General features: G+C 48.2%; 1 protein-coding gene across 1 annotated transcript in view; it reads right to left on the bottom strand.

Annotated features, from left to right (window-relative positions):
- The window catches only part of CTTN (cortactin), a 43,849-nt gene that overhangs the window by 5,763 nt on the left and 14,380 nt on the right, over positions 1 to 23,706 (bottom strand). Inside the window, 12 exon segments of the mRNA XM_078148738.1 lie at positions 719 to 811; positions 2,036 to 2,184; positions 2,605 to 2,674; positions 4,460 to 4,515; positions 6,458 to 6,568; positions 7,431 to 7,541; positions 8,093 to 8,203; positions 9,249 to 9,347; positions 9,350 to 9,358; positions 10,583 to 10,637; positions 17,635 to 17,745; positions 22,074 to 22,203. Coding sequence (XP_078004864.1) covers positions 719 to 811; positions 2,036 to 2,184; positions 2,605 to 2,674; positions 4,460 to 4,515; positions 6,458 to 6,568; positions 7,431 to 7,541; positions 8,093 to 8,203; positions 9,249 to 9,347; positions 9,350 to 9,358; positions 10,583 to 10,637; positions 17,635 to 17,745; positions 22,074 to 22,203 — 1,105 coding nt within the window.

Raw genomic sequence — 23,706 nt, 5'->3', positions numbered from 1 at the left:
TAATGCCTGGTTGATTTGAGGCTTTTTGGCATTGTGCCCTCTACAGTCATGTGCTTACTGAGTCATTTCAATCCAACTCTCTGTGACCCCATTTGGGGCCTTCTTGGCAGAGATACTGGAGAGATACAGCTCATTTTATAGATGAGGAAACTGAGGCAAACAGGGTTGTGACTTGCCCAGGGTCATACAGTAAGTGTCTGAGGCTTGATTTGAACTTGGGAAGATGAGGCTTCCTGATTCCAGGCTTGGGGCTCTATCTACTGTGAAGCCACCTAGAAATCTGGCTGGGAGATGGGCACCTCATTCCCTAGAATGGCACTGCCAGCCCTTAAAGCCACAGACACACCCACCCTGTCCTTAGTCTTCACCCCAACTAATGCTTGACATAACATCGGGGAAAATAAGCAGAGGAAACAGAGGCAGCCAAAAGTTGTCAAGCTGATGGCCTTGCTCGTGTAGGGTGAGATCAGGGGAAGGGCTTAGAGGCCATCCCGTTCAGCACTAAGCAAGCGGTTCATCACAGAGGAGCTGGTGAGCAATCACAGGAGAGCCAGCGATCACAAGGGAGCTGGCGATCAATCAGAGGGGAGCTAGCGATTACAGGGGAGCCGGTGATCAATCACAGAAGAGATAGAGATCACAGGAGAGCTAGCGATCACAAGGGAGCTGGCGATTAATTGAGGGGAGCCAGCTCTCCAGCTCAGGGTCACGCACTGACCTCATAGACTGGGCTGGTGGGTGGCCTTTCCTCGGCTGGCAGCTGGGGGCTGGGAGGAGGAGATGGAGTTTGCTTCTTGATTCTGGCTTGTTCCTGTAATTCAAAACCCAGGGTTTGTCAGATCACAGCTTTAAGGCAAGTTTGAGGACGACCCCCAACAAGGACAGAAAACACCATCGTGGGATGTAAGCTCGTACGAGAACGACCAGACATGTGCACGTCTTTGGAAGAACTGATGCGAACCCTCCTGTTCCCAAGGTAATGCAGCGGCTGAAGCCCATGACCCGTGCCAAAGGGTGGTAACCAAAGAAAGGGAAGCAGCCCACACTGGGATGTAACGTGGACAGGATGGGCTGTTCAGGGCTGACAGCCACAGGCCAAAGGTGTGTTTAAGAGAAGGACGGCCACAGTGCTCAGCTGAGGATGCAGAGACTAGGCATGGAAAGGAGGCCCTCGGGAGACAGGGGAGGCCCACCACAGCAGCAGGCAACCCCCCAAAGAGGGACAAGGAAAGGTGGCCAGGGCTGTTCTCAAAGCTGTGGACCTCCTTTCTACCACGGCACCTGGAGGAGGAAGGCCATGTTGTCCCTGTGAGGCTCAGAGCATGTGCCCCAAAGTGCCCCCTTCCCATCAGCACTTGGTGCTGCAGGTGGTCTGCACTGAGAGGCAGGGGACCCCCAGGGCCTGGCTGGTTTCCCACCTCTGACATCATCAACCAGCAGGGTGGGGCACACGGGTAACGGACAGGCTGAGGTGGAAAATTCTGGGCAGATTCCAGAAAAGCCAACATATACCAGGCAGGAGGAAGGTTCAGGTCTGTAACAAGACACCCAAGGCCTGGAAAACCAGCTCTCTGTCCAGCCCACAACATAAGGGTAACAGACAAAATAATATACCTGGCTCTCTTCTCTCTGGGGCTCAGTTTCCACATCTACAAAATGGGTAGGTGTGCATTTTAGGCTCCATGGCCTCCATAGCCCCTCTCACCTCTACAAGCAAAATGACCTTCATAAAGCACCTTAAGGTTTGCAAAGAATTTGACAGAGACGGGAAGTAAAGCGGGGGGAGAGAGACCAGGTGTCTCCTTTAACCTCGATAACAACCTGTGGAAGCTGCATCTGAGAAAAGTGGCCCGGGACACGTCAAAGACACATTTGAACCCAGGTCTTTCATACCGCCAAGCTCCGCATTCTATCCGATAAATCCCATCACCAGCTCAGCGCATGTTTGAGCCAAGCTAGAAGGCTTTTGACTGAAAAGGCCCAGCATGGGGGCAGTCTGAACCAGCAGAGTAGCAAGGCAGAGGTCGCCACTGACCTCAAGCTTCCTGCGGGCCTCCTCCTGCTCCTGCTTCTCCTTAGCCATCCTCTGCGCTCTCTCCGCCTCTGCCTTCCTCCTGTCTTCTCGCTCTTTCTCTTTGGCCAGGTTCTCAAAGTTCGCTCGGATATTACTTGTTTTGCTGTTCACTAGAAAGGGAGACAAAGTCTATTTTTATTTTATCCCGAGAAAAGGACATACACATACACATTGTACATAATTATTGGCCCACTGTCTGCCCCATAAGACTGTGACCCCCTGGAGAACGGGGAATTTATTTGGCCTTTTTTTTGGGTCCCCAGCGCTTAGCCCCGTGCCTGGCACACAGTAGGTACTGAAATTAAATGCTGTCAACTGGCTGACCAGGAATAGACAACCTTGTGGGCAAGAACACATCAACATGACAGATCGAGTGAGAAAGAATTTGAAATTCTCGCCAGAAAAAAAGGCCTGGAGCTTCTTCTGCCGCCAGGAAAGAGTCTTCCCTGCTGTTCATTCATACTTTTAAAATCCATGGCATGGCCCTTGATATTTCTTATGGGAAACCATGAGCATGGGGAGGGGCTCACCAGCTTCTACCGGCAATGTCTTCTGGTAAGCCGAGGAAGCCTTGGAAATGTCTTCAAAGGTCGAGGCATTCTACAAAAAATGAAAAAGCAGCACAATCACCTATTACTGCTACAGTGTGCCAAGTATGTTTGATGGGGAAGACACTAAGTAACCAACAGAAAGATGATACAATTCTGTGTCTGTGTCTGCGTCTGTCTCTCCTCTCTGTCTGTCTCTCTGTCTCTCTGTCTGCTGTCTCTCCTCTCTCTCTCTCTCTCTCTCTCTCTCTCTCTCTCTCTCTCTCTCTCTCTCTCACACACACACACACACACACACACACACACACACACACACACTCAACGTCCCATCTCCACATCTCTGTGCCTGCCTGGAACGCTCTCTCTCTTCAGCTCAAGGACCATCTTCTAGGTGAGGCCTTCCCTGAGCCTCCCCCAAGAGCCAGTGCCTCCCTTTGGCCCCCAGCCATGGCCTGGGCTCCGTTGTATCTCCGTGTGTAGGTACAGGCCATCTCGTTGGCCTAGACAGTCAGGGCCTGGAGGGCAGGGACTGTTGGTTTGTGTATCCAGCCCTTGGTATAGGGTCTACCATAAAGTAATTGTTTCAATAATGTTTGCTAATGGAACAGATGACCACAGAGCTAACGATAGCAGGAACAGTTAAGTCTACACTTCTAGGTCTGCAAATTAATTCATTCCTGGTGGCACTGCCAGATTCAAGGCACAGTCAGGCCACTTTAACACTTGCTTTGAAAATATAAAATTGTTCCAAGAAATTGATATGTTAGGGAACAATCTGACCACAATGCAAATTGAGTTTGCTTACACACAACTTCGTCCTGGAGAAACAGGGAGAATGCAGAAAACGGCCCCACTTCACAATCATGAGCAGCTCTGCTGCCCACTTCCGTGAGCTAACTGTGGGGCTTTCCAAATTGAAGGCCACATTTACTGTCTATCTTCCAGTACAGTGGGGACTGAGTGGAGGAGGGCTGCCTGAACTGCGCACTCCCTCTGCCCCCAGCCCTCCTTCTGCCTTGGTCCTGGAGGGACGAGCTGGAGACGACTTTGCCAGCCTGGGCCAGCCACACAGGAATCAGGGCGGAGGCAGAGCAGTGGCTTGAGCTTGGGACACCACTATTCACTGTAGCATTTCTGCATCTCTTAACCATTCAGCATGCACTTTTGTGCTAGCATTTTCGATTAGGTTCTTATCTTTTTTTTTTTAACATGCCACTAATGAAAATTCTGAGTATGATACCCCAACCCCCGCTTTCCCATAAGCTCTGTGGTGCTTATTGCATCATTTTGCATAGTAAGGTGCTAATTATATTATATCACCTAATTAAAACAGGAACAGCTAGCACATATATATAGCACTTTGCGGTCTGTAGAGTGCTTTACAAATATCTTGTCTGATCCACACAATAATCCTTAGAAGAAGATGCTATTATTATCCTCATTTTACAGACAGGGAGATTGAGGTTCAGCGCCTCCGCCAGAGTCACCCAGCTAGTCAGTGTCTGACGCTGGATTTGGTCTGAGGTTTTCCTGACTCTGTGCACTCTTGTGCCCCCTAGCTGCCACAGTACCCTCTAAAAATGTACCCACTCAAGGTACAATCCCAAATAACAAAAGGTAAATACAAAAATCCTTTAGGGCAAGGGTTCTAACGTTGGGGGCCACTGACTTGTTTTTGGAAATGTGCAGTCACTGTATTTCAACACACTTAGTCTCCTTGGTCATTTCCAAGCATCATTCTGAGAAGCCTCCCCGGGCTGCCAGAGGGGCCAGACCAGGAGGTTTCTGAGCCAGACCAGGGACTCTTCGTTCCATGGGGACACAAGGGGATACTTACTTTATCCATCCTGTCCTTCTGAACCCCATATTTTCCACCAAATCCTTTGGAATAATCTGAAACAGGGAAGAACAGCAGGTTAGGGTCAGTCTGAAGGAGGGAGCATTCCCCAGAGGAGGTGCATGCACAGAGATGGATAAAATGGACAAAGGAAGATGCAGGGGTGTAAGGAAAACTAGACAGAGAAGTGCCACAGAGGGAGGGAGTTGTTCTGTGAAAGACAGGCTCTAATTCTCCTCCAAACATTCGGTCCACAGGCAGGTGAGAAACAGAAGGGCCATGTGCATGCTCGCCTCGTGCTGGGACAGGGGAGGGCTGGCCAGGGCCAGCAGGATCGCTGACGGAGCCAAAGCAGAGGACAGCAATGACAGAATGATGTCTTTCAACAGGCACCACTTCATAGCACGGCCTCTCACTTGACAACCCTCACAGCAGACTTGGTTCAGGTTGGGTTTCTTGTGTGTGCTCTGGTATTTGATGAGCATAAAAAACCAAGTTTAATGGCATTTTTCTTGATTATTTTTAAGGAAGAAAAAGACCATGTGGGAATTCCACCCACAGAATAACTACATGGCAGGAACATGTCTGCTTCCAAGTCAAATGTCCATGCAGAATTATTCACCACATAGACCCACGGGTTGAAATCATGCACTCTGGGAGATGGACACAAAGCCCCTTACCTCTCCTGGCCAGGCTGCAGGATTTCTACTAGCAGCTATGGGAGAATGAGAGCCTAATATCTGTCCTGCAAAGTTAGGAAGTTACTAGTTTCCAGCCGACTGCTCAGGTCCTAAGCGCTAAGCCTGAATTCCTAATGAAGGGGAAAGACTTCTCTCTAAAGCAGAGAGAACATTTTGCTCTTTGCTATTTACTCAAAATGCCTACCACTGACAATGCTTTGAGCTGGGAACGCTTCTTATTTTTATTTCAAAGCTCTACACATAGCTCCTTGAAGGGCAGCTAAGTGTACTGGGCCCTGAATGGAGTTTTCCAAAGTAAAACGTTTCTCTTCTTGCCCCCCAACAAACAACATCAACGGAACAAAAAGGCACCACAGAACACATATGGCGTCCTCCCGGCCCTGTGATCTAGCGCCAGGCTTTGTCTGATTTATGCTTGGGGCTTAACCAGAGGCCACATCACGGCCATCCTCAATGACTGTCTCGGCTCTTGTGAAATCTGCCTGCCATCCTGCAGGGCCACAATCCTAACTCAAAGCGGGGTGGGCTTTTAAAATACGGCAGCAGCTGTCAGATTTCCTAGGGGCTGCTGTTTAGTCACTTTTCAGTCATGTCTGACTCTCCAGGACCCCATTTGGGGTTTGCTTGGCAGAGATACTGGAATAGTCTGCCATTTCCTTTTCCAGATCATTTTACAGATGAGGAAACTGAGGCAAACAGCGTGAAGTGACTTGCCCAGGGTCACACAGCTGGGAAGTGTCTGAGGCTCGATTTGAACTCAGAAAGATGCATCTTCCTACTCCAGACCCAGCTCTCTATCCACTGCACCACCCAGCTGCCCATTTCCTGGGGATCCTGCAGGATGCTTTCTCAGATGCAGATTTATCTAAAAAGTACCAAAGTTGAACTCTGTGACCTTGACTCCCAAAGGACCTTGTCTAAATACAATTTCCTCATGAGTGGCAACTATGTGAATCAGCTGTAGGGAGCATCTTTTCTGATCTTTGAGTACGACAAAGGTTGTGGGGAGCACTGGCCAGCTCTGGGGTTTGTGATGGTAATTAGAGTGTCACCTCCAGGCGAGCCAAGAAAGCCTGCTACTCCTTTGGTTCTGATAGCAACCCCCCAACACCATAGGGCGTGGAAGCCATGAGGCTTCAAGGCAGCCCTCTGAGGCAGGTTTCGTGGCCCTTCTCCAAGGCTGATCTGGTCTAACTAGCCCGAGATTTCCCCCAATAGGCGCTGTCTGTGCAAGGCTGTGCTACCAGTGGTTGCCTGGGAAGGTGAGGAGGAGCCCGAGGCCGCGCAGCGACTGTGCCTTGCTGAGATTCGTGCTGCGCCAATTTCTCCTTGTACTCAAAGCCCACAGCAGATGGGTCCTGCCTCTCGGTCTGGACCCCGAATTTGCCTCCGAAACCACTCTTATAATCTGAAAATCCACATAGGACAGCACAGAAGACAACCAAGAGAGGAAAAGACACTTTTAGTTACAGAGACACGGACTGGTGACACAGCCAGAGACACTGCTCAGAGGAAGCAAGAGCTTAGCTATAGTTTGCATCATAAGGGGACGATGGAATGTAGATATGCAGCCCCACTCTCTGGAGGCTCAGAGCATGGGTGCTGTGTGTGGGGTCAACCCAGACAGCTAGCTCTTAGAGGGGAAAAGGAAAGAAACAGCTCAAATCCCCAATTTTACAGACAAGGAAACTGAGACACGGAGAAAGTAACTTCACCCAAGTTTGTTTAAGTATATCTTCACAGCTGCATTTCTAACATTCCTCCCCAGTGAATACGTCTGTGTGTACGTGAAAGACACAAACATGTCACTCACACACACACACACACACACACACACACACACACACACTCACACACACATTGTGAGTCATGTACACAGGGATAACATTCACTGACTATATCTAAGATTTCTCTGTTGGAAATTACAAAAGGGTTCTGTTCTGTTTTCTTTAAAGAAAAAAAAAAGACCCCTCTCCCTAACCCTTTCGGGTAAGAAGCAAAATTATTTCCTTCCCTAAATACCCTAAAAACCACTGCCAATCTCAAATCCTGCCTGAGCCCAGTTTCTATCTGTCAAAAATAGCAGAGTGAGAGCTGGAGCCCCGCACGAGCTGAGTTTCTTTGGGACACCCACAAGCGAAGAGCAGCTTCAAACAAGCAAAGCCAACAGGCCCCTTTAAATCCCAGCTGGCCCACTGGAGCATCATCGACCTCCAGGTGAAGAGCCTTCTCTTGGCCCTGGTGGGAACTGCGGAGGGAGATGGCTGTACCTTTTTGGGATTCGTGGAGTTGAACTTTCTCCTGGTGGTCCCAGCCCAAGGCACACTTGTCTTGTCTGTCTCTCTGCACACCAAACTTGCCTCCAAACCCTTTCACATAGTCTACACACATAATAAAAGGCCACAAGAATCACAGAAGGAACTGGAGAATGGGCGGAGGGCTGAGACCACGCTGCAGGGACAGATGGCAGACTGTGGGCATGTCCCCCCTTCCCCACCCAACTGTCCTGGGAAAGGATCTCTGTGCTGGTGAGCGGGTGTCCTCTGGAAGGAAGGTCTCCTCCCTTCTTGGGAGGCATCGAGAAAAATCCCCCCCGGCCTCCCTGGCTAGGGTCAATGCTACTCATGGATCAGACCAACACAGACAGGCCCCTACAGAGGAGAAGCTCCAATCCGTGCGACTCCAAACACCATTTGTTAGGCCCAGGGTTTCACCATCAAAAGGACATATACATGCTGCACACTCTCAAGACAAGGCTAGGAAGGTACAGATACTACTGGGCCACAATCAGAGCAGGAAAGGCAGACGGAGCTGAGTTTATACTTGAATCATATTCTGGGGTCTGAGGGGTTTTTAAAAAGCCATCTACTGACCCAAGGGCTCATCATGTTAGGGAAAAACAGTCAAGAACACAAGAGAAAACTGGAGAAACCTTTCTGGGACTCGTGCTTTTCTGTTTTGCCCTGATATTCAAAGCCAACAGCACTTTTGTCCACATTGTCCTTATCGACACCATATTTACCACCGAAACCTCGGGAATAATCTAGGAAAATAGGAGAAAAAAAAGAGTCATTCATGCCATCTAATCCAGTCATTCAAACCCAAAGCCAGAGCTCAAAGCTATGCATCTTTACTTGTCCTGAAGGGCACAGGGCTAATGAGCGGAGTCAGCGCACCCAGAGGGACTGGGCGATGTTGGTGACAACAGCCGTGGTCACAGCCAACGACCCAACAAGAACAGAAAACAACATGGCGCCCCACACAAAGACTGCAAACCATTCCGCTCCATCTTTCTTTTTTTTCCCCAAAAAGATATTTCACTTTGTGAAATCTTTTAAAGACTGTCACAAGTCTCTAAGAATCATGGTAGGTCACAGTAGGGAGGAGGAAAAAGACTAGCACTGTCCTGATCTCCCTTCCAAAGCACCTTGTCTTTAATCACTTTGTATGTGTTGAATAGTGTGTGTTCATGTGTATGCACATATGCATATGTATGTGTGCATGTATACCTACAGGTGCACATAAACGCTGCATATGCTATGTGCATTCAATTTATATTTGTGCCATATATATTTTAATTCACCCTCATTGTCTGCCCCAGCAGAATGCCAGCTCCTTAAGAGTAGGGACTCTTTGTACGTGTGGCCCCAAAACCTAGCACTGTGCCTGGTAAATAGTAAGAGCTTAAGAAAAGTGCTTATTGGTTGATTGGAACTCCTACCAATGCAGGTGGGAATCTGCTCTAAGCTTGTAGGCACAGAGAGCTGCCCAGAGTACTGAGAGGCTAGTGACCTGCCCAGGGTCACACAGCCACTATGGGTCAGAGGAAGGACTTGAACCCAGATCTTCTTGGCTCCGAAGTTGGTTCCCCATCCTCCGTTAGTTACTGTACCTCTTAAGTTACAGTAAAAAAAGTAAACTAAGTTTTTGGAGTTTAACATGATCACCACCCCTAAAAATGAATCCTTCCCCATGGCCTTCTTTGCAATGATCTAGAGAAAGCAAGTGATTGTAAATGTCATTCTGCCAGCCCTCCAGCCCAGGTGGCCCCTCAACCCCCCTGCCACACCCCCGCCAGGGATACAAACCTTTCTGGGACTCGTGCTTCTCAGTTTTACCCTGGTAATCAAAGCCCACTGCGCTCTTGTCCACCCGGTCAGCCTGCACACCGTATTTACCACCAAACCACTAGAATAATCTGAGCACGTGGAAACAACAAGCATGAGAGCCAGCGAAAGTGACAAGGTTATGAGCTCGCTGAGACAAAGGATTCTGAGAACTCAGCAAATCCAGGCATGGAGCCTGGCTGCACGGAGGAGCCTGGCTGCATAGAGGAGCCTGGTAGCATGGAGCCTCTGGCTGCGGGGAGCACATGCTGAGTTAGCAGGCAGCTCCTGATGCCCTGGGCTGGGGGGGGGGGGAACGGGGACGGGGACGGACAGACAGGACAGGGACGGTGCACCATAATCCTGGGGCCATGCTGTGCTTCAGCAATGCCAGATTCTTACATGCAGGTTACTTTCAGCAACAGGAGAGAAAGCAGCAGCCTTCAACAGAGCACTGCAATTCAGCCCTTTCCAATGGGGCTGAGGCATTCTCCTGTGTACACAAATGGAGTCTGGGCACTTTGAAAGAAGAGCAGAAAGCTGCTTCCCTCCCTGAGGGAATGTGAATGTGGGCAGAGCATTTGAAAGTGGCCTTGGTGGCCCTCTAGTGGACGCCCCTGAGGAACTGATCACAGGACAACCAGACCAAAGAGTGTTATTAGAATCTGTGCTTTGAACAAAGGCTGGAGTACTAAGATTTGTGGAAGTCAAAATACCTCCGGGAAATTTCTCCTCTTTCATGAGTATGGCTGGTTCAGTGTGTCACAAACTTACAAAGCGCTCATCATCAGAGCTGCTAATAACGTCCACTAAACCAAAGGCTTCAAGGACCTCTAAGAATGAAGGAATCTCTTCTTTTTGTGATTGGGTGGAGGCAAAGTGGAAGGGAGGAGGCTGCCTTCCTAAAAACTACATCCTAACAAAACACAGTTCTGATAACCTGCTGATGGGCGAGCTAGAACAATTCTAGACTAGTCATATCACAAGAAGGTGCTCATTACTCATCTGTCAGGGGAAGAAAATGAACTGTTTGGCTTACAAGCTGAAAAGGCCAATCTTTCATCAGCCCAACACTAAGTCTATAGTGAGGAAGGCTGGAAGTGCTGCCCAGCCTCCAGAGGACAATGGAATGCCCCCAGGCTGGGAAGGTACATCTAACGAGGATTTGTTATGGCTCTGCCTGGCCCAGACGTCTCAGAAATGCAGAGGAATGGTCCGTGGCTTTAAGAATGCAGGAGCCTTGTTTCCCTTTCCCAAATCAGATTGATCAGGGGATTTTTTCCCTCCTTCTGTCAGTAAATCGTCCCCAACCTTACCTTTCTGTGAAGCATGTTTCTCAGTTTTGCCCTGGTATTCAAAACCCACAGCAGACTATGAAAGACAAAAGAAGTGTATACATCATAAGACTCCAAACCACTTCCTAAGCTCAGAGTAACTAGCCCCTCACCAAGGACCCACAGTGAAGGGGCCCTTTTATCACCTGCAATGCCCAAACCACAGTCAGCCGAGAACCTGGAAACCTTCCAGCAAATCGGCGGGTACAACCGCGTCTGAACAATGAAGTCCACTGACTTCCTCTTCCCTAGGCCTTTTGTCTTACCTTTGACAAAGTCATTTTCTCAAGAAGAGGCAGCTGGTACTGGGTGCAAAGTCAAGAAGGCTTGAGCTCAAATCCAGCCTGACACTTCCCACCTATGTGACCTTCAGCAAATCACCTAGCCTTTGTCTGCCTTGGTCTCTCCAACTGTAAATGGGGATGATAATAGCACCTACTCCTTACGGTTGTTTTGAGGAACAAATGAGATAATTTTGCACAGTACTTGGCAGGGAGGAGGTGCTATATAAATGCTCATTCCTTTCTCTTCCCTTTTTCCACCCCCTAAACAACATGAGCTGAGAACAATTCCTTATGATAGTTATGTAAATTAGCATCAGACTTGGGAGGCTGAGGCTTCAGAAAGTTTCAAAGGGACACACACCTTTGTGGCCATTTTTTTTTCATAGAAAGTAGAAAAAAAGCATAAGATTTGGAGTTGGAGCACCCAGGGCTGTAGGCTGGAAGAGACCTCAGAAGCACGTAGGCAAAATGTCTCAATGTATGGAAGAGAACAGTACCGAGGTCTAGGAAGGTAACATGACCCAGGTCACACAGGTAGAAAACTTCAGAGGCTGACTTGAACTTGAGTCCCTTGACTCACGAGTTCGTCACTGTCCATCAATACAGAATGGTCCCCTAGTTATTGACATCTTCCATTTATTCTGCAATTCCAAGTGTGCAGTGGTCTTTTTAAAGGACATGGACCATTTCCATTTCCTCATATAACCCATCAGAGACTGAGGAGTCCAAATGTAGTGTTTCTGATTCCACAAATGATAAAAAACAAGTCCTTCTGTTTTTCCATTGTATGTAGGCTCTTGCTTCAGTAAGACATTTCTGTTGTGTGAGATTTCTTTTTTCTCATTCCCTATTCCACTTCACCATTTTAAGAATCATCAATCGAATTTTATCCAAGACCTCCTCCTGGTCCCTTCCTTCTGATTGTTCCTTTCCCCTCCTCTGTATCTATCTAATAAGCACCTAGTTAGTTGTCCCCATGCTGGAATGGGAGTTCCGTGGGGGCTGGGCCAGTTTTGCTTCCTTATATTTCCAGCATTTAACACATATTCTGGTGTGTAGGAAGTATTTAATAATAAATGCTGGTTGACTGACTATTTCTATTGGTTTTAGTTTCTTTGTTTTTAAAATGTGTGTGGTATTTTATGTTGATAATTTTTGTGACATGACACCAGCCTGGAAGAGCTGGTGTAAATTGCATTTGATTTTAACTAAGCATTAAATACACATATATCTTCAGTATTTTTGCATATCTATTCATTTTTAAGTAGTCTATGATTGTCCTGTATAGGACTGTCTTTACCAGGTCAAATAAAAGGGATGCCACAGCACCCATTTCCCCCTATATTTGTGAATCATTTCCTCCACAAAAATCCTACTCAGAATGCCTCAGCCCGCATGGAGGCGACTCAGGGTTCTCCTAGGATACGCCCACGAAGGGGAGCCCGGGCAGGTTCTTCCTGAAAGGGCTTCAGGTGTGGGCCCAATGTCAGACTGCGCCTTCCATACTAACCCAGTCACATAAGGAAAGATTCATCACTAATGAGGTGACTGCTAAGTCTGGCCACAACACTCGTGAAGCCAGTGGCCTTCGGTCTTGTTCAGCCAAAACGTCTCAAGCACAGTGAAGGACAAGGCGATACAACGTGGGGAAAAGTTTTAACGGTGCCATATTCAGCACCGTGGGGGGTGGAACCGCCACATTTGGGGACCTCAGTAACTGATGTGCTTGATGAGGACGTGCAAATGGCACCCACAAATGACACACAAATGAGCAGCTTGACAAGTTTGTCTTGGGTTCATAAGAACCAGAGTGGACAAGGACAGAGACCATTAAGTCCGACCTCCCCATTTAACAGATGAAACCGCCAAGGCCCAAGGAGCATAAGTGATTATCCAAGGTCACCTAGGCATTAAGCGTTAGGGTGGGAGCTACATGCTCCTCCTGTGCCTCAAGGGCACTTCAATGTTTTTTTTCTTAAAAATTTTTATTTTTCCCAATTATATGTAAAAACAATTTTTAGCATTCTTTTTTTAAAATTTTGAGTTCCAAATTCTCCCCCACCCTCCCCTCCCCCTTCCTTGAGAAGCAAAGCAATTTGATATAGATGATGCACGTGCAGTCACGTAAAACATATTTCCATATTAGCCACATTGAGAAAGAAAATACAGCCCAAAAAAAGAGTTAAAAACCACCCTCTGCCTCACTCTGCACTCAGAATACAAGCGTTCTCACTCCAAAGGTGGAGGGCATCCTTCATCATGAGTCTTTTGGAACTGCCTTGGATCATTCAGTGCTTTTTTCAGTCAATCTGGCCACCTCTCTTACAAGTACTGATGAGAGATTGGCAATATATTTGGAAGTGTTTGCTGGTGTTTAGTCAGGTCTGACTCTCCATGACCCCATTTGGAGCTTTCTTGGCAGAGATACTGGAGTGGTTAGCCATTTCTTTCCCCAGCTCATTTTATCGATAAGGCAGTGAGGCAAACCGGGCTAAGTGACTCCCCCAGGGTCACACATCTAGTAAGTGTCTGAGGCCGGGTTTGAACTTACAAAGATGAGTCTTCCTGACTCCAGCCCTGGCACTTGATTCATTGTGGCACCCCCTAGTGCTCCTATTTAGAAGTGGGGAAGATACTAAATGACTGGGGGTGGGGGAGGGGAATGCCAATGGTGCTGAGATCTTGATAAGAAGACATGGGACCTGGCTGGATGGCTGGACCTAAAGGATAAATCTATTCTACTTAATTCTGCTATTTCCTTTCTCTCCTTATTCTAAGGAATTGGTTTGGCCACATGCTGATGAGAAGCATTCTGATTACCTTTTTATCAATTGTAAATAAGTAGGCAAACAGGTACAAAGTAAACACAGTGAACTTGAAAGGGCCTCAGGGGAAGCAGCAGCTGCCTGCCACTTCACCCACAGAAAGTGGCTCTGGGGGCCAGTTTTGAAGAAGGCAAGAGGGAAGAATTCAGAGGGAGAGCACACCAAGCATGCAGGACAGCCTAGGCAAAGGCCCGACGATGGGAGAGGGAGTTGTTGAGTGATGGGTAGAGGGGAGGCCATTTTGGCTGGATCACAGTATAGACAAAGGAGAGATGTGTGCAGTCTGTCTGGAGATGAGGGCAAGAAGCACACTGAGCCAGGCCTGAGCGAGGAGTGTTCATGAAATGGTAGTGCTTGTTTTTCTGCTTCCTTCATTAACCTCCCTATTCCTAGATTTTGTTTGTTCCCACGGAGAACTTTGGCTTTCACTTGCGTTGATGCTCACTTCTAATTCTGTTACACTCATCTGAAAATGCAGCATGCACCATTTCCATCCTTTCAGGTTTCGAAGGGCTTCAGGGACTAGCTTGGTTGACGGGTCCAAGCACACCCGACAGTAACACCGTGCACCTCGCACTCACTTCTCTCCAAAGGAAGCTGCCCCGCTCCTGCACGTAGGTCACCTCATCACCTGCTTGTGGAAATCCACGACTCACCAGCATCGCTGTACAACAGCACTTTTTCCTTCCTTCTCGAAACCTCAAGAGCTTCTTCAGTTTCTTTCCTTACTTTTATTCCAAGATTCAACAGTCTGTGCACTGGTGAACTCTAGGTAGGATTTCTTCATGCAGGAGTTGTCCTTCACACTCAGCTTTGTTCCCTAGGGAACACTGTCTCATCGGGTCCATGAGGGGAGGTTTTAGTCTTGTGCAGTGTCTTTGGGAATCCCAGATGGCTCAAGGTGTGCAGTCCTGGCTCTTACAGTCCAAATCAATTACTCTGCCTGCACATCAGTTAGCTGCTCTACACTCTGCTGTACTCTGAGCATGCTTCTGGCTTTATTTTCATTACTTTATAGACCTGTCTTCGATGGAATTCATTGCACTATTTCTTGTGTCCACTGAGATTTTGACTTTTAGTTCTCCTGTCTTTGAAGTCTCCCTAACTGGCCCACGATTCTCCTTAATGCCTCTGCAGTCTTCTTTTCACACATTTATTATCTATTAGATTTACGTCACTCTTTGGCAAAAGCTTTGTGACTGGCACTATTATTTCTGAAACCACTTGTCCCAGCGATCTTTTGACACAGAATTCTTTTATGTGCTATTTTTTTGTAGATTTACTTAATTCTTTCAGGTCAAGGGTGGCTCCAGTAAAAAGGGATGGCCGGGGAGAAGGGAGTTATGAAGAGCTTTGGCCAAATAGAAGATTATCTATTTGATCCCAGAAGTAGTAGGGGTTTCTTAAATAGAGAGGGGATATGGTCAGACGTGGGCTTCAGGAAGACCAACTTAACAGCTGAATGGAGGATGGACAGGATCGAGGGGAGAACTGAGGCAGGCAGACCCCCCCCACCATTGCAACCATTGCAATAGTAAAAATGTGAGGTGATGAGGAGCTATGGGAGAAGTGAGGGGAGTGTCAGAGGAGAGAAGTGGGTATAACCGAGAGAAATGATAGGAGCCGGCAAGACTGGACATGTGGGGTAGGGAGTATGAGTGAGGAATCAAGGATGACACTGAGCTTGACTGGGAGGTTGGTGGTGCCCTTGACAAGAACAGGGATGTCTGAAAGGATGGAGAGACTGGGGGGAAAGACCACAAGTTCAGTTTTGGACATGCTGAGTGTAAGATGTCTACAGGACATCTAGTCTGAGAAGTCCGAAAAGCAGTTGGAGATGCAAGACTGGCGGTCAAGAGAGAGGTCAGAGCTAGATAAATAAATCTGAGAATCATATTCATAGAGATGTTGTTTGAATCCATGGGAGTGGATGAGCTATCCAAGCAAACTAGTGTGGAGAGAGAAAGGGCCAAGGCCAGAGCCTTGGGGGATCTCCAGTGTGTGTGGGCATGACCTGGATGAAGATCCAGCAAAGATGTGTTCAGACAGGTAGGAGGAGAAGAACCAGGAGGGAACAGTGCCATGAGAACCTAGAGGAAAGAGAGCACCAAGGAGAAGTTTATCAGAAGGATGAACACTGAGTAAAGATCATTCAGTCTGGTGAGTAGGAGACAGATCAGTGGGAACTTTGGAGAGAGCACTTTCAGTTGAACACTAAGCTTGGAAGCCAGGTGGTTGAGAGTTAAGAAGGTGAGGAGAGGAAGTGGAGCCACCTGTCACAGACAACCTTCTCAAAGAGTTTGGTCATCAAAGAGAGGAGAAGTAAGGTACAAAACCAATGGGGATGAATGTTCACATGACAGCGTTTTGTAAATGGGGGATACATTAGTATGTTTGTGATCTGGAGGGAATCAGTCAGTAGCCAGTGAGCTACTGAATATAAGTAAGAGGGGAGGCACTCTGTCACAGGTAATGGGATAGGATCACTTTTGCATGTAGAGGACTTTGCCTCGGCAAGGAGCAGGGCTACTCGTTAGTGAGGCAGGGATGAAGGAGAAGAGAGTGGCAGAGGGCATCTGGGTGAAGGGAGGTAAGGAGGGGAAGGGAAGATGGAGCTCTCAACTGGTGCTCTCAATTTTCTCAGGAAAATGAGGCAAGGTTCTCAGCTGAGAGGGTGGGTGGAGGAGGGGGAGCTACAGGTTTGAGAAGGGATGAAAAGGTTTGGAAAAACCACAGCGGAGAGTGGGATATTGAGTCTGCTAGGGAGGTATATATAAAAGGATTGCCTTGCTGCAGTGAGAGCCCAGTGTGACATATCCAGTCAATATGGCTTCATGGTTTTCTCCAACAGCTGAGCAGCACAGGTACAGGAGCAAAGGTAACAGATGCTAGTAAATGCTTCCAAGGCTGAAGCTTGGAAGGGGCAGAGCAAGATCTCTGATAAGGGGCTAGGGACTCCAGAGAAGAAGATAGTGTAGTATTGAACTGGCTCACCAAGGGGTAGAGATCAATCAATCAGCATTTATGAAGAGCCTACTATGCGCCAGGCACCAAAGGAGAGGGTGGCTAGTGCAGGGGGATGGCCCTGAACTGAGGGGTCAAGGGACTGGAGATCACTGAGGACAAAGAGTAAACTGGCAGTTGTGAGGCAGAGGGGGAGGGGAGTGACATCAATTTTGATTAGCCAGAAATGGCAGAGTTTGTGATCAAGGAAGTAGCATGCCTTCTCCTGAGCACCATGCTTCCAGCAAATTCAATTTGGCAATCTTACAAGATGTTCCAAAATATTCAAAATCAAGAGCATTGAACCTGCAGTCAGAGGGTCTGGGTTCAAATGCCAGCTCATCCCTTACCAGCGATGGGACCCTGGGCAAGGCAATAATTCTCTGGGCTGCTGCTTCCTCCGTTGTCAAAGGGTGGTGGAGGCAGGGAGTGGGAGGGAGGGTGGGCTCTAGGACCTCTAAGGTCCTTCCCTCATTGAAATCTGTGATTCTGTGATTGTGGTGGTTGTTCAGTTTCAGTCATGTCTGACTCTCTGTGACCCCACTGGGGGTTTTCTGAGAAAGATAAATGGGGTGGTCTGCCATTTCCTTCTCCAGCTTATTTTACAGATGAGGAAACTGAGGCAAACAGGGTGAAGTGACTTGTCCAGGGTCATAAGAGCTAGGAAGTGTCTGAGGCTGGATTTGAAATCAGGCCTTTCTGATTCCAGGCCCAGTGCTGTATACACTGCACCACCTAGCTGCTGAAAGATCACACAAATCCTGGGCAGAAATATAGTCTTTCTAAAATATTTCCCCCAGCTTCTGGGTCAGGAGTTTCTAGTCCAAGCCCGCTCAGCAAAACACCAGCCCCTAGGGACACAAGTTGCCTGAGCCCCATAACATCCTTGGCCACAGAAGGAAGGGTCAGATCCATCACTTACCTGATCAACTCGATCCAGCTGGACCCCAAATTTGCCACCAAAGCCTCTCACGGAATCAACTTGAGAGCAGTGTTTGGAAAGCTTGGACTGGTATTCATGGCCAACGGCAGACTGAAAGAGAGTTTTCAAAAAGCGAGTTACATAGCTGATGAGCAGACCTTCTATTACTTTATCACTGGAGGCATAAGAAAACAACAGGAAGCTCTTGGCCTAGGAAAAAAGCAGGGTGGTGGGGGGGGGGCGCTTCATTTTTGTTCCAAAAGGATTCACAGCAGAGGCACACTGCTTTCTCAGGCAATCTGATGGTCTGGCTGTTTAACGTTCACCGAACATGGAAACTGTGGTCATTTTCACTGCCTAAAAGCTTGGCCCCCCCAGCCACACTGAGACCAGCGTCAGGAGCACAGAATAAGCCGTCACCAGCAAGCCTTCCTGCGGACGGGATGCCAGCGTTGGGGTTTTTGTTTTCGTCCAGACCACAGTGATTAAAGTTGCCGTGGTAATTGCTGGGGAGGAAGCTCCTCTCCCAAGGCGGGGCAGCGCCATCTCTGTGACTATTGGACATGGTCTGGAGCATTGGAAGGGAGTCACTGCGGGGCACACAGCCAGGATGCTCAGAGGCTTCCTGACTCTCACGTCGTCCATGTCTGCACGACCCCAGGCTGCCTCTCTCTGCCATTTAATGAGCGGAGGCTTTTCTAATGGAAATGCTCACACAAACTCAGAGGTTTGATTTGCATTTTGGTCACATACATTATGGACGTGAATATGTCATAAGGCACACTCTCAAAGACAAGAAAATCCCAAAACATGTCAATTCAGAACTTGAGTTTCTCTACTGGCAACAACCCTGGTGATGCCTGGAGTCTCCCATTAGTTGGGGAGTTGGTCTTAATACTACTCACCTGCAACAAAAGACAGACGAGAGGGCAGAATTCTGAGGCCACCTGGCCCCAACGAGAGGGTTGGCTGTGATGTGAGTAGACATGGATCAGATCCCAGCTCTGGCATCATAGCCATGGGACTCGGGGAAGGTACAACCTCTTCATGCCTCAGTTTCCTCATTTGTAATACTTATGTCACAACGGTGTGGTGATGTCAACTTTTAAGCCTTAAAGTGCCTTACAAACGTTACTGACAATGTCCAGGGGCTTGTCCACTATTTTACACAGGAAGATTTTCATACTAATATTACATCATACTCTTGCTTATATCATAAACCTTGGTAGAATGAGTGCCGAGTTCTGAACATTTTCTCGACACTTACAAAGGGCTGGTGGCTGGAACTTAAGCCCAGTTTCAATTCTCCCCATTCCTACCAGACACTTCCTTTCCTCCCCCAGGTCATTCTTGAGCCCCTTGCTCATGGCTTCCTAAGTACCAAAGGCAGGCATGTGGAGCAGAACTCACTCTGCTCTGCAGTTTGACTAGGTATGAACTCCCTCAAGTGAGCAAAGACCCCAGGCACCACAGTGAGCTTCCAAAGCCGCTGCTACTGCCTTAGAAACATTGGATGACCCAGGACTCCCCAGTCATCTGATGCAGCAGTAGGACCCAGTCTTGGCTTTGCCCTGCTGTGGGTGCCCTGAGCGCACATGGCCCTGGGCTACAGTGACATGACCTTTCCGAGGCTCAGTTTCCCTCTCTGTAAAACGAAGGGATCGGACCAGGTGAATTCTAAGGTCCTTGCCAGCTCTTGAGCTATAAAGAGCGTAGCAGCCAAACTGTGATGGGCTCCATACCAGCGCCCTCCTTGCCAAAGCAGAGATGCAGGAAACTAATACTCGCCAGGTGCACCCCATTTCCTGTCAGCTTGGACTTCATCCAGCCCGTGTACGTCCTACTGTCATTTAAAGCATTCAGGAAGAGATCTGTCGGACACAGCCACTGTGTGGGGGTTTGGCTTAACTGCTGTGCTTCTCAGTGGGTTTGACTTGGGGCACAGGGAAGGGGATAGTCACCGGCAGTGACAGTGACGCTAGGATAGTTTTCTTTTTCTTTTGTTTTCGGGGTTTTTTTGAGCATCAACAAAACATTTCAAGAAAGGGAGAAAACCATCCCAGTGAGCCAGACCTGCCTTGGCTTCCCCATTGCCCATTTCCCCCCAGCTCCTCCCCCAGATCCTGCTGTGATGTCAGCAAGGAGCCTTCCTGACTCCTGGGTCCTTCCAGTCTTCATTTCTTGGGGCAGAAGCATTTAGAGCAGAGGGGGGGGAGGGAACTAGTCAGGACAGGACAGGCTTTTAATTTTCTTTTTAATTATTCACATTAAAGGGTGTGTCCCATCTGCAGAAGTTTTTGCAAAGTGGGTTCACATACTCTACAAATATCAGTTATTGGCCCCAGACCTGCCCTCTCTGCTCTGGGGCAAGGGGAACCAGAGAAAGGGAAAGAGAGAGACAAAAACTGACCTCGCCCTCCCTGCACATCATAGCGACCCAGTCTGGCTGGGTTATAAATGTAAAAAAGTAATTCCTAAATCCATCCTATCCAAACAGCCCTAATAACCAGTAGTGGCAGGGAAAGACCTGGAGAATCCAGCCACTCTGCACCCCACCCCCAGCAGCGGGCACTTTGTGTCCAATACAAGAAACCCTCTGAGCCATAGCCTCACCAAGGGCCCTCGTGGCTTCCATTGTGGGTCATGGCCACCCTTACGCTAGTGATTAAGGACAAAAGGTCCCCAAAGGGCACCATAAATAAGACCACAATCCCCACCCTGGCCACAGCTTGCTCACTAATGAACATCGTCTGGCTGAGTTTTGGGGCCCCTCAATGCTCCCCTGGCCACTCCTCTCACTCAAGCCTGAACACAGCACTGAAAGGAGCCAAAGTTCTCTTGTCAGGTTTGTGTAGACAGTGGAAACAGTGGCTGCCCCGAACATGGATCACTGGAGCCGATGATGGAGTTCAGCAGCAGGCAGGTCTTCAGTTCTTTTCCTATGATGCTGTCTCCAACCGGAGTTGAGCCTCCGACTCCACACTAAACCTCCCCCAGCTCTACTTGATTCCAAGGCATTTGAGCCTTGTACATGGTGGGAAACAGTTCTCGCACTGGTGAGACCCCAAACCCAGCTCATCAAGATGGGGCCGGCCCTTCCTTCCCCCCTCTATCCACAAGGGAGAACAGCCCAGGAACCTCCTTCTTACCACTTCCCTTGACTTTGCTCCCACAAAGCTCCTTGAGGCAGAGAGATAAATGACAAAGGTCATTCTCTCTTGTCTGTTGGTGGCTTTTGTGCCAGTTCTCAGTTTCATGACTAATTTGGGATGGACATCTTCATTTGGAACCACCAGTTTCCATAGACTATTAGCCAGGTATGACGCTGCCCCCCCCCCACCATGACCACAATGTCATCCCGTTGCCCAAGTCAAATGTCTAAGCCAACCTATACACAAGGAAAAAAAAGAAGTCAACTTCCAGAAGAGCCAGTTCACCACCTGATCCTTTAGCCTCCATCCAGGGCAGGAAGACAGGCAGACATCAAGACGGAGTGTCCAAGAAGGCCCAGAAACCAGTCAACTCTAAGGTCTGTCAACAATGCAGAGAATGACCCCACGAGCAGAATAACAAGCCTGTTGTTTCCCACACCTGCCCCTCAAGGACAAACCCCCACAGGGTCTAAAATGAGTTGGGAGGAAGGAGGCAAAGGACTGTCAAAAGAAACAGAAGGGAGCTGACGTGGCTAAGTCAAAGACTTCCCTTAGCTTTTGCTAAAAGCTAGAAATGATCACTTGAATAAGGACCTGCCCACAAGCTTTTAAAAAGAGTTATTTCAACCTCAGCTTCTCAGTACAGATGCAACCTATAGCAGGCTACACCTTCAGTCTTTTAAGTTTACTCAAGATTTGAAGAAACTTTGCTGGGCTTTGGGCCGAATCTGGCAAGTGTCCCATCGACATGGTGGTCTGGACTTTGACTTTGTGTATTTCAGGCTGGTGGCCAGGGCAGGCAAGCCTGGCTACTTCTGCCAACCCCAGCTGAAGCCCTGACCCATGCACAGAGTTAGCACCAGACCCTCATCCCTTCCCTCATCTCCTTTGTAATCTTGTGTATTTCATTGGACATATTTGGATCCATACCTGAGAAGGGGTCAACAGGATTCACCTATGGCCTGACAAGAAGGTCCAGGACACCACAAGGGTTAAGAACCCCTGTTGTAGACCACGTCAAAGATCCTAGTCTGCCTCCACCATGACCAGGATTGGCCACAACATGGATTTCTATGTCACTTGAGGTAAATAAAAAAAGAGACCTACAATCAAATTCCAATGCTGGAGAGCCAAGATTGACAAGTTTCTAAGTTGACCTTTCATCTATTCGCATCATTCTCATCCAGAGTTTTCAGCTGCTCGGGTAGAGGCAACGGGAGCCACTCACTATTCAAACACTGCCATTTTACATAGAGCATTGGCTGGACTGGGCACCTTTCAACTTACTTTATCCATTCTGTCCTGCTCGACACCAAATTTTCCTCCATAGCCATGGGATGCTTTGGGTCCTGTCTCAAGTTCCTTCTCCTTGAGGGTCTGATGTTCTTGAAAAACATTCTCTCTCAGCTTGTGTATGCTGAAATAAAAGAAGGAAAAGTCACATACCTCTGGAACAGAGCAAAACATTTCTCCCAGTTCTTCCTTACCCCCAGATGAAGGATGCAGCCCACCCTCTCGGTCTCCTGGCTCACAGGGTTCCCATATCTCCAGCTTCCACGAGGCCTCATCTTATGCTCTGCAGTCAGCTATTAAAGTTTGTACCTATCTCAAATATCTCAAAGTTCCAGTGACACTGATGGAAAGTAGGTCCACCTCTTGTAGGGAAAATGAGACCATGGAGAGAAAAATACACGGACCCAAAAGCTGACACCTCTTTCCCATCTAGGGGACAAAAGATTTCTCTGTTTGTTCACATGCATGACTCTGGGTTATAGCAATGTACCTGCAGACTTGTGGCTAAGGGGAAGAAAGAAGAATGAGGAAGTCTATGGAACCCATTGGCCATTGTCCAGTAACCCTGTGGATTCCCATCATTCACAGAAAACCCACGTCATAAACCAGACAGTGCAGAATATGCTAGAGCCAGGGAGACCTCAGATGGTGGGCGCACTCTTTGACTGAACTAACCAATCCAATACAATCTACATTAATTTAAAGTGCCTACTGTGTGCCAGGCACTATGCTCAGCCTCATGTGTTCAATCCCTGAAATGGAAGCAGAAAGGAAAATCATCCCCTCCCCCAAGTTTTCACAAATAAAATATGATCTATTATAAACAAAACCTTCTCTGTTTCCCCAAGCTAGAAATCAAGTCAAGTCAAGAAGTACCTACTATGTGTTGGGCACTGTGCTAAGGACCCTACAAGAGGTGGACCTACTTTCCATCAGTGTCACTGGAACTTTGAGATATTTGAGATAGGTACAAACTTTAATAGCTGACTGCAAAGCATAAGATGGGGCCTCGTGGAAGCTGGAGATATGGGAACCCTGTGAGCCAGGAGACCGAGAGGGTGGGCTGCATCCTTCATCTGGGGGTAAGGAACCTCCCTATGAGGAAGTGCCGACACCGGCCTAGGCACTGCAGCTCCTGACTCTCAGGACCTTCCCCCAACCCCAACCCCTTCCTCTGGACTCTTCCCCATTAGAATGGAAACTCCTTGAGGGCAGGCAGGGCCAGTTTTCTTTCTACTTGTATTTGCATGCCAGGAACACAGTAGGTATTTAATCAATGCTTTATCTAATCTAATCTAACAGGGTCCTTACTCTTGGAAAAACTGAGAATTTAGGCTTTGGATGTTTCACACAAACAGGTTTAGAATTGAAGTGTTTGGCTTTTATTAAGGACCTCGTTTCTTGACTTCCTCAGCAGCTGAATGACAAACAGTGGCACATGTGAGTCTCTTTGCTGACCTTCAGAGTTCCATCCAGGCACATGGGGCCAAGGCCTGGGCTCCACCCACTGAGGGGGGCTCGGCCGAGGAACCTGGCCATCTGGCAGCACACAAAGTGCGAAGGTCCCACTGGGTCCTTGGGACAAAGCCATCTCTTAGGCATTTACTTCCTCCTGGGGAAGGCCAAG

This window comes from Phascolarctos cinereus, unplaced genomic scaffold, assembly GCF_003287225.1.
Source record: "Phascolarctos cinereus isolate Bilbo 61053 unplaced genomic scaffold, phaCin_HiC Scaffold_9;HRSCAF=440, whole genome shotgun sequence".
Classification (NCBI taxonomy): Eukaryota; Metazoa; Chordata; class Mammalia; order Diprotodontia; family Phascolarctidae; genus Phascolarctos; species Phascolarctos cinereus.
The sequence above is the reverse complement of the archived record's forward strand: the minus strand, read 5'-3'. Positions and strand labels throughout refer to the sequence as shown.